The 11,053-nt window shown below is 44.2% G+C and overlaps 2 protein-coding genes across 2 annotated transcripts in view; both read left to right on the top strand.

Annotated features, from left to right (window-relative positions):
* Nucleotides 1-6,247, top strand: part of LOC101999158 (olfactory receptor 2A12-like) — a 77,996-nt gene extending 71,749 nt beyond the window's left edge. Inside the window, exon 2 of the mRNA XM_005353350.3 lies at nt 5,038-6,247. Coding sequence (XP_005353407.1) covers nt 5,046-5,990 — 945 coding nt within the window. The 5' untranslated portion in view covers nt 5,038-5,045 and the 3' untranslated portion in view covers nt 5,991-6,247. The remainder of the gene's footprint in view (nt 1-5,037) is intronic.
* A 4,125-nt stretch (nt 6,248-10,372) lies between these two features.
* The window catches only part of LOC101981084 (olfactory receptor 2A12-like), an 8,127-nt gene continuing 7,446 nt past the window's right edge, over nt 10,373-11,053 (top strand). Inside the window, exon 1 of the mRNA XM_005353425.1 lies at nt 10,373-10,410. Coding sequence (XP_005353482.1) covers nt 10,373-10,410 — 38 coding nt within the window. The remainder of the gene's footprint in view (nt 10,411-11,053) is intronic.

Below are 11,053 nucleotides of genomic sequence, written 5' to 3' on the forward strand. Positions count from 1 at the left end.
CCAGCAACCACATGGTGGCTCACAACCATCCGTAAAGAGGTCTGGCGCCCTCTTGTGGTGGTGGGGGGTGGTGGTGGGGAGGAGGCGGAAATCCTCAATAAATAAATAAATTAAAAAAAAATTAAAAAAAGAGCTAGTGGGACAAGCCTAAACTAAGCCCAAGCTATCGTAATTAATATTAATTCTCCATGTTATTATTTATAGCACTTGGCCCAAAGAAAAATCTACCTATGATATCATGGTTGACATTTTGAGTTTGTTTTTTCTGTTTATGTGTATGAGTGTTTTGTCTGCACCTACGTGTATATTCCACATGTATGTTCCTTGGGAGATCAGAAGAGAGTACTAGGTCCTCTAGAACTGGAGATATAGATGACCGTGAGCTTTTATGTTAGTGCTGGGAATCAAACCAGGTCTTCTGTAAACCCAGCAAATACTGTTTTCTCAAATCTAACCCACCAGCCTCAATTGTTGATGACTCTTCATTAGCACCAGAGTTTCTGGTTAACTTGCTCAGCTATCACACACTGGAGAAGGGAGGACTGTGGTTGAGGAAGGAAGAGGAGAGTGACTCACACGTGGACTCATTGAGTGTCAGGGCTCGGGGTTTGGGCAGTACAAGAGGAATCTGAATGAGAAATAAGGTCCTTGACTTGAGGCCCCACCTCCTCTTCTCTGAACTACTCTTAATCCCCAATTAGTGTAGGAAAGGGAACAGGTCACCAGTTCTACCTCTGTGAGTTGTTTTCTCCTGATTTCCCCCCAAGGGCCTCACTTTAGTGCTCTTGTTGACAGTATCCAGGGATCATCTTAGCATCCCTACTGAGAACGAAAATGGCCCTTTCCCAGCTCTCCTAGGGAAGCTCAGAGAGAAGGCAGGGCCATAAAACCTCAGGATCTTGCCGCACTGGGAAGAGATGAAGATGTCTGACCTTGTCTTTGTTAAGCAGGGTTGTATAGGTGCCATCTTCAGCTAGGGCAGGCTTACTTGCAGAGGAACTATGAGATTCAGTCCCTCAAACTCCACAGTACCTTGGAACTTTTCTGGAAATGGAACTGCCTAGAATCCCAAGTCTCTGGACTCAGTTGATTTAGTCTCTTTCCCATTAGAGAAAGAAACAGCTAGTTGTGACACAGTCCTTGGATTTACAAGTGGTAAGATGGTCACTGGTGTTTGACTTGTGGGTGTGGTTCAGGCATCTGTGGGTCTAGAGATAATAATGAGTCAAGCCAGCCAGATCCTCTGTGCATACATCTCAAACTCCACAGAGCTCTTCCCTTACTGCCTGCTCTTCTTTCCTCTCTGTCTCAACCTTGTGTCCTTACTTCTTTCTTTCCTCCTCCCTTTATTAATTTAATAAATATTTACAGAGTGTCTGTTTCAAGTCAAGTTGAGAAACATAGAATATGGATTTCTGAACTCAAAGATCTCAAGTGAAGCAGAAAGCCGTATCCATGAAAGAGCAGTGATGGTCAATGCCCTTAATGAGACCCCACACCACAGAGACATAGCTTGATACATGTGGAGAGAGCAATCATGATTGTTTTTTTGGGAGGATGGGTGTTGTGAGTCTGCTGTAGCCTAGCCTGGCATTAAACTCTCTATGTATTCAAATATATCCTTGGATATCTCATCCTAAACCTTACAGATGCTGATTTTGTATGTTGGAACTTTGATGTGTAGACTTTACTGCCTATAAATCAATCATGATGTCTTCATCTGTGAATAATTGGCTCACACACTTGGGCCAGCAGTCCTGGTGTGTCCCTGTAAGCCAAGTCAGAGGCCACTGGGCTAGGAAACCACAAAGGGCTGTGGATCACTACATCATGTCCCAGTGCCTTAGAAACCACACCTCAAATGCTCTTTCCTTTGAATACATTCCAGGGCCTCCCACATTCAGACAGGAGGGGAAATATCCTCAGAGGACCCGGTTTGTGGCTAGCCATCGGATTCTGTCCTACGAGGGCTCTGGCCTCTGCTGAGTCATAAGCTCAGCTAGATGAACAAAGTGAAGACTTTGCCTTCCTCACATCCCCACTCCAGAAGCTGTGTGCCAGAAACAGAGAAGGTAACTGAGAGCCAGCTCTGATGACACCCCCCTAAACTCCCGGTTCTTCCATGCAGAGATTGTGTGTGGAATGAACTGTCCTCTCCAGGCTTTAGGTGTTCACCCATAACACACAGGTAAGAATCCTTCCTTCACTGAGCTGTTTCAATTTTCAGCTATAGTTAGTGCAACAAGAGCTGGAATGTATAATTTACCCAACAAATCAGTTAATCACCCATACAGCCATAGCCTATCAGAGACAATTCTTTCTTACTTGTATGGGGTTCCAGTGGACAAAAGTGTAACAAAGGGTTTGTCCAAGTTGTTTGGTGTCAAAATTGACATCAGATCCCTCTAGCCTTCTTCAGATTGTCATTGGTCAATGAACAAGAAATGTAGGATGTCTCTTACCTGGGTTAGGGTGGGAGGTGGCAGCTTAACAGGGAAGGCTTCCTGGCTAAGCTGAGACCTGCTGTGGCTGCAGTGTGGGCAACATGGTGCAGGAGTGATCTGCTCTATAGGGTGAGAGTCTAGGCGCATGGTGCAGGAGTGATCTGCTCTATAGGGTGAGAGTCTAGGCACATGGTGCAGGAAGTGATCTGCTCTATATGATGAGAGTCTAGGCGCATGGTACAGGAGTGATCTGCTCTATATGATGAGAGTCTAGGCGCATGGTGCAGGAAGTGATCTGCTCTATATGATGAGAATCTAAGCACATGTCTTAAGGTATGAGAGAGGCACAGGCATGCAGGATTCTGGGAGTGCTTACATGGCAATTTGTGCTTTGAGAGATGGCAGACAGAGGAGACAGATGTGTGCTGAGTCTGGGTCTTGACAGGCAGGCAGGTTATGAATGACCTGTGCATCTGACTGAATTGACAGGTATTGAGAGTTGTTAAAGGATTTTAACAGGGGCCAGATAGGAGCCCTTCCCTCCTCCTGTTTCCTTCACCTTTGCACCACCAATTCCCCATTATAGAATGGGGATTCACTCCTCAGAGAGGGTAAGGCTTCCCATGGGGAGTCAACAAAGCCTAGCATATTGCTTCGAGGCAGGACCCAGCTCCTCCCTCCAGACTATATCTAGGCTGAACAAAGTATCCCTCCAGAGAGAATGGGCTCCAAAAATTCAGAACTGAAAGTATTTTTAAAAAAAAATTAAAATAAAAGAGACTGTCATGAAGGAGGAATATTTAGAGGTGTAGGCACATGGAGAAACTGATGCACAAATGCCAGGGGAGATGATGGGCTCCTGACCTGGGTGGAAAAAAAGGGCAGCTGTGAGGGTTCTGAGCAGTAGACTGGTCAGGAGAGGGGATGGGGGCAGGGAAAGAGAAGACTGGGGATGTCTAGGAGTATTCTTCATATTTCTAGTCCCATCAAAAGCAATTCCTGCTCTAACTATTGTCTTGCTGATTAACATGAGTGGTTCAGGCTGTTTTGAGCAGTGTTAGGAAATTTCCTTTTCATGTCTTTCCTTGAGCATGTGTTTGTGTGTGCCTTTGTGTTTGCATATGGTTTCATAAATATAGTTAATATTTGTATTGCATTAAATGTGTTCAACTTTAGGGAACACAGCCAAACACACACTAAAGGAATCAGTTGTATTTCCTCTCCTGTTGGATTCAGTAACTCTTGTCAATAGATTCTGTTATCGTAGCCAGGCTGGTAGGTGTGTGGTGATGTGAGACTGAGAAGAGGAGGTGGGCGTTGGTGCTGTGCTGTTCTTTTGTAGTTTCCAGATGTAATGATGCTGAGAACCTCAGCCTCCTCAGTGCTCATGAGACAGCTGCCTGTGAAATGCCCTTGAGATGTGGTTCACTGTTCTATGGGAGCCTCTGTTTTTATTACATATTTTTTAATACTTTGTATCAATATTTTGAATACTTCTAGCTTATTCTAGATTACCATTATTTTCCCCCTCCACAGAAAGTGCTCTTTTAAAAAAATTCTTACCTTTGCTTTCAATTAAAAAGATTAATATATTTATCAGGTTTGATTCCAAAAAATTGGCTGCTTTAAATTTAAAGTTCAAACACACAGTATATCCAGAATTGATTTCTGTGTGCGGGTAGAGCTAGGAGTAAGAAAGGAAAAAAGGAATTTTCCTGCTCCCATATCCACATGGTCCATCATCATTGCCTGGGAAGACTACAGGGTCTCCAGTGCCCTGCACACGTGATCTTCTGTCATTACCCATAGGACTATTGTGTGGGCCTGCATCTGAATGATACTTGCTCTGTCTTATTAATCTACTGGTTTACTCTCTATTTTGCATATATCTGGTGTGTGTGTGTGTGTGTGTGTGTGTGTGTGTGTGTGTGTGTGTGTATGTAGGCAGAGACTGACATAGGATCCTTCTTCAGTCGCTCTCACCTTGTTCATTGAGGCAGGGACTCTCAGCTGACCTCAGTCCTCATCATTTCAGTTGGTGTAGCTAGCCTTCTCTTTTTGGGAATCCCCTTTCAGCTTTTGCAGAGCTGGAATGAGAGGGTGAGAGTGCACACAACATGTCATGTGATAAATAGTATTTCAAGGCGTTCTGTGGGATGCTTCAGATATTCATCATCATCCTGAGACATGAGTGTCATCAGCCTCTTTTAATAGATTAAGAAACTGCGGCCTTGGGAGATTCAGTCCCTTGAGAAGAGTGCACAGAAATGGAACAGTGTGCTCAGAACCCACACCCTCGCCTTTCTTTTCTTAATTAAACATATTATTTTTTCTTTTATGTATATGGGTTTTCTTTTCCTACCTGCATGTCTATGCACCACATGTGTGCCTGGCCTGTGGAGTGACAAGAGGGAGTCAGATGGCCTGGAACTGGAGTCACAGGCAGTTATGAAACAGCCCTGAGCTCTCTGTTCCTGGAACAGAAGCCAGTGCTCTTTAACTCTGAGCCATATCTCCAGCATATGTCTTCCCTTTCTGCCTCTATAGCTGAAATGTGACAGGAGACACAAACATGAATGTGATTCTCTTACAGGCCCCACCATGTGGATGCTTCCAGGACAGAACCAAAGCTGGGTTTCTGAGTTCATCCTGCTTGGCTTCTCCAGTGACCCCACGACCAACAGCATCCTCTTCATTGTGTTCCTTCTCATCTACCTGAGCTCAGTCCTGGGCAATGGGCTCATCATCCTGCTGATCTGCATGGACACACATCTGCACACTCCCATGTACTTCTTCCTCTGTATTCTCTCTCTGTTGGATATGGGTTATGTAACCACCACCATGCCCCAGATGTTGGTGCATCTTCTTGCTAAATCTCAGACCATCTCCTTTGCTGGCTGCTGGATGCAGATGTATGTGTTTGGTGCTCTGGGTATAACTGAGTGCACCTTCTTTGTTGTCATGGCGTATGACAGATATGTGGCCATTTGTCACCCACTTCGTTATACTGTCATCCTTAAGTGGGATCTGTGCATATGGTTGGCAGCTGGAACTTGGATCTGTGGTTTCCTTTTCTCTCTGTTACATACTTTCTTCACCATGAGTTTGCCATACTGTGGGCCTAACAAAGTCAACCACTACTTCTGTGAAGGTCCTTCAGTGCGTAGCCTGGCTTGCATGGATACCTACCTCATTGAGATGGTAGACCTGGTCTTGAGTGTTTTTGTGGTTGTTACCCCCATTTCCCTCATTGTGGCCTCCTATGTTCATATTGCCAAGGCAATTCTCAAGATCAAGTCAACCCAGGGACGCTGCAAGGCTTTCTCTACCTGTGCCTCCCACCTGACTGTGGTCACATTCTTCTATGGTCCATCTACTTACATCTACATGAGGCCCAACTCAAGCTACTCTGCTGAGCGAGACAAGCAGATCTCACTGTTTTACAATGCCTTCACTGCCTTGCTCAACCCTGTGGTCTACAGTCTGAGAAACAAAGACATCAAGAGAGCATTTCTCAAGGTGGTGGGGCATGGTAGGGTGGACTAGTGAACCAGGAAATAGGAGAAGCAAAATTAGAGTGTTCAATTTTTAAGAAAGGGACAGTGTCTTTATTATATGTAACTGATCTATGTGTTTGAACCAACATAGTAATTGGTAAGCAGGGCCAACCACTGTGAAACCATGGTGGCTATTTTGATTGATGGGATGCACTAAGGTATAATTCAAAGCGCCTCAGTAATTCTACTGGATTATACTTGCAGACATTTATTATTATTAAACATATTTTATTCATTCTTTGGAAACTGCACATTATGTTCCCCAGTCCCATCATTTCCCAGTCCTTCCATATATGCCCTCTACCCTTGTAACTTCCCCCAAAAGAAAATAAAAAATTAAAACTGAAATAAAAAACAGTATCTCACCAACCCCTATGTGTAACGACCTGTTTCTCTATCAATCTCAGCTTTATCTCACGCCAGTCACAGCCATTGCATCTCCTTAGGTAATATGGGCCCAGCACGCTTCCACTGCGCAACTCTGCTTATCCATTGCATCTCCTATTCTGCAGTACTGTATCACGCTGCTCCTCTGTCCTTCCTGCATCTCCATCACATGTTCATTTGTCGTAGTGGCAATGGAAGCTGCAGTGTGTCACACAGTATAATTTTTCCCCATACAGATTTATTTACAAATGTTCATTGCAAGGAGTCATTGTTCTTGTTCAAGGCCTCTGGCTTCAGCTACAGCATCAGTCCTGGACCTAGACTCCTCTCTGATATCCTATTGTTGACCAGAGTCATGGAGATCCTGTGTCTATGGTTCCACAGGACAGGCCTCTTATATTGACTTGTTCCTCACCACCAAGTCTCCAGTTCTACCTCCTTCCACAGTACAGGAACTGCTTGCTCCCCTTCTCTTTTTCCCCCATCTCTCGACTGTATGTTCTTATCATTATCATCTTTCAGTCATATATTTGTCCACCATGGTGCTGCCACTTCCCTGCACCTTAGGGCTGGAATTCATTATTTGTTTGTGTTTGTAGCTGTATGTTTGGAGTGAACTTATGTTCTCTCAAATCCATCCTGAAGGAGGAACCTTATATACAACATGTCATCTTAGAACAGCAGGAAAGGAACAGTGGACAAACTCAATGACTCAGCTTCTCAAGAGTGACCTGATTCTCTGTTCACACATTCGTTTGGTCTAAGCAGTAGTATGGTCCAGCCTGACAGCAGGAGGTGGGGAGGTTTTTGTCTAGAGGGAAGAAATACATGTTATGTGGCCATGGTCTGATATATTGATTCCTCTACTTAGAAGGAAGCGAGTAACATGTATTATTTAACCAGGTATAGTTCCCAGAACACAGAACATAACTATAAATTAATACAACACATGCTTACTGTGGATAGCATAATAGTAGAGACAGCAGAATGCTGAGACGTGATATGATGATGCTAAGATGATGTGGGACATCCTTCTGTATATGTGTTTCTTTTATTGGTTAATGAATAAAGCAACTTTGACCTATGGCAGGGCAAAATATATTCAGGATGGAAGAGATAGAGAGAGAGAGTAGGCGGAGTCAGGGAGACATCAGGTAGCTGCCGAAGGAGAAAGATGCTGGAGCTTTTGTTGGTAGGCCAAAGCCTCATGGTGATACACAGATTAATAGAATGGGTTAATTTAAGATGTAAGAGCTAGCTAGGATTATGCCTAAGCTATTGGCTAAGCAGTGTTATAATTAATATAGTTTCTGTGTGATGATTCGGGTCTGGGAGACTGTTTACAAAATGGCACCTAATATGGGGTGTGGATACACATAAGACCTAAAAAAGCTTTTTTTTTTTTTTAAAAAAAGGGCTTATTGACCCACAAAAATGGGAGCCAAGTGCAGTTTTTTGCAAGTTGCATTTTTTTTTTTTCAGATAGGCTTTGTTTGCTGGCAGTGAACAGAGGTACTGCTCCTTTAAGAGAAGGCTTCCTGACTCAGCATTAGCCGCAAAAACTGCCTGGGCTTCTTTAAGAGACAGCTTCCTGGGCAGTGCTGACAGCACGAATTTCTGGTTCTTTCTGGAGGTCCCGAACTTAAATGGGGTTGGTGGGCTGATTGCTACAGCTTGCTTAATGGCAGCATAGACCTGCTGTGTCCTGTCCCTAGAGCTCTACGAACCATGCTCACTGCCCCAGCTCAGTGGCCATAGGAGTATAGAAGCAATTACTTACAGCTGATCCCAATACCAATGGCTTCACTGATGGGAACCAAAGCCGTTTGCAGAATGTATTGCTAGACTAATGGAGGCTGTGAAGAGAGTGGTTCTCAGCCCAGAAGCAAGAGATATCATACTGAAACAATTGGCAATTGAAAATGTGTCTCCCACTTGCCAATCTCTACTGAGACAAATAAAGAAATCTAGGAGCATTTCCGATTCCATGAAAGCATGTGCTGAGGTTAGCCGCTCTTCCTTCAAGGTGTGGCCGTAGCAGCTGTGTTACAGAGACAAACAACCATTCAATTTTTAACTATAGAGACAAGTCTAATCAAGGTAGCAGGGAACCTAGATGCTATTTATGTGGACAAACTGGACATATCAGTAAATTTTGTTCCCTTAAAAGAGGAAATAAAGTAAGCCCAAACACCACAGCTTTAACTAAAGATACAAATCAAAAAGTGCCTCTTACACTATGCCCTTGTTTCCAGAATGATTATCATTGGGAAAAAGACTGCCAGTCCCATTTCCATAGGGATGGTGCTCCCCTGCCTGACTCTGGTTCTTCAGGGAAACTGGGTGAGGGGCCAGCTCCAGTCCCATCAGATAGCTGGAGCAACTCAGCAATTCCAGACAAACGACCCCTTCCTCAGTGGAGGCATATCCAGCAATTACAAAGAGCAAGCCCTGGAAGTGCAGGCCTTGATTTGTATACTTCCTCCTTGAAAATATGAATCCCTGATTCTTTGGTAGTCTGCCTTAACATGATAGCCTACAGCCCTCTCCCTGAGTAAGGCTGGGTCGAAATATAGCCCTTAGTTCTTCCTCTGTTCAAGGTATTAATGTAGTTCCAGGATCCTAACTTTACTGTAGAGATTAAAATTGTTGTACAACCCCCCACAAAACAGTTCTGATCCATGCAGTTCAGCACCATAGCACAGTCGGCTGTTTCTGTATCACACTATAGGAACAACAGCTTCTGATGCTCATTTTAGACCCCATGACCAGCCCCCTTGCAGAATGAACACATCCTGAAGCTGCCAGCAATGATGAGGAAGTGAAGACTCACATGTTTACAACTTCCTTCCTGTGAATTTTCTCTGCTTCCACCCACAAGCACCACCTCTAATGAAGATGTTGAGAGACCACAACTCATTCCCGATGCCCTGGCATTCCTGGTAGACAACCACTAAATTCATCAGCCCCACCCCCGACACCTAGCAGCTAGCTACTTCCTCATATGGCAACTCAATTCACTCTTGGGGTTAGATTAAATGCCTGACATCTGAGGCTACTCAAATTCTGGTCAACCAGGGGAAAGCCTTAGCTGCTGCAAATCATTTTCTAGTGATGTTAGCTGTGCTTATCCTTCAGGTATTTTGTTTCTCTCTCTGTACCTTTACTCAAAATACCTATTGGGATTTTGTCCCAAGACCCCTTCCTTTTCACCCAGCTACATGGGATTATGAAAAAAAAATTATGGTTGTTTTTAATGACTTTTTCTTACTCGGGGAGGAAGGATTTAGTTTCATACGTCAGCACCTCGCCAAATACATCAACTTCCAGGGACATTCAGACAGTCCCCCTTATGCTTTTTTTCTTTCTTTTTTGCCTCTACCATATTTCCCTATACCAGGAGGTCTGCCTTTAAGGCCCATAAATCTCAAAGTTAGTCAGTTCACTCACAATATCTGGTCTTTAAATGTAACTTCTCCTATAGATGGGTATCAACCAACTGGATGCCAACCTTCCTGGCATCATGTTCTCCCTAAAGGAATTCCCAAATTTGATCCATATGAAGAACTCCTTTCCTGACTAAATGTCCTGCTGAATCGAAGATAATTGCAGGGAGCTGGCTTCTAAGTTTATCTCGGGGAACAAAGCAGAGATGAGACTGTGGAAACGAAGGTGATGGACTGCATGCTAAATTTCTCACTGGATGTCCCACGGAGTAGAAGAAAGTGACTCAATTATACAAGTACATGGGAAAAGTTGTGCCCAATAATCTATATACTGCTGAATCATTTGGTTTATGGCTTCACAAGACATTTATTGTGAGAACAGTCATTATAAAAAAGGTAGTGGGCCCAATGTCTTGCAACTGGGTTTATCTCCATCAGGATACATTCCTCTCGTTTTATTTTCCAAACAGCCTTATATACCAAAACATAAACCGAGTGGGAAATACACCAGCATTCCGTTTCCTAGGTAACCAGGTGAATGACGTTTTGTCACATCCGCATCTACCTGTCTGCTGTGTATGCTAGCTGTTACGTAGGCTTGAATCAGCATCTATATAAGGCATCCTCCAAATTACAAAGAAAAGAGCAAAACATCCTGACCCTTTGTTGTAGGGATAAGTCCCGCCCCTTAGGGGGCGTGTTCGCCTCGGGCTAATTTTTGCCTATAAATTTGGCAAGCATGCTCCCTTCTGCTTTCCTGGTCTCCGTGGGAGTGGTTCTGTAAGTCTATTAAAGCTGTATATATATTTTTACAATCTGTCTTCATTCGTTTACACCGTTACACTTTGGCGTCCAACGTTGGGCTATTTTGCCCCCGACTCAAGCAGGTAGCCCGCTAGCTAACACAGCACCCTCCCGGGTGCTGTTTTTTAGTTCGTGACTTGGGCCTCAGTGCCGAGTCCAAGACACACTCGGCCACACAGGCCCATTCTGCCTGCCTTGGCTAAGTTTGCAGCAGAACCCCACTACCTTAATTAGCAGAAGCTCAAGTACCTGCGGTTTTACAACAAAAGCTGCCACAGCGGCAGATTTAGTCTGATACAAAGTGACTTGGCCGGGCGGTGGTGGCGCACGCTTTTAATCCCAGCACTTGGGAAGCAGAGGCAGGTGGATCTCTGTGAGTTCGAGGCCAGCCTGGTCTACAAGAGCTAGTTCTAGG

The sequence above is a fragment of the Microtus ochrogaster genome, chromosome 10, assembly GCF_000317375.1.
Source record: "Microtus ochrogaster isolate Prairie Vole_2 chromosome 10, MicOch1.0, whole genome shotgun sequence".
In the NCBI taxonomy this organism is placed as follows: Eukaryota; Metazoa; Chordata; class Mammalia; order Rodentia; family Cricetidae; genus Microtus; species Microtus ochrogaster.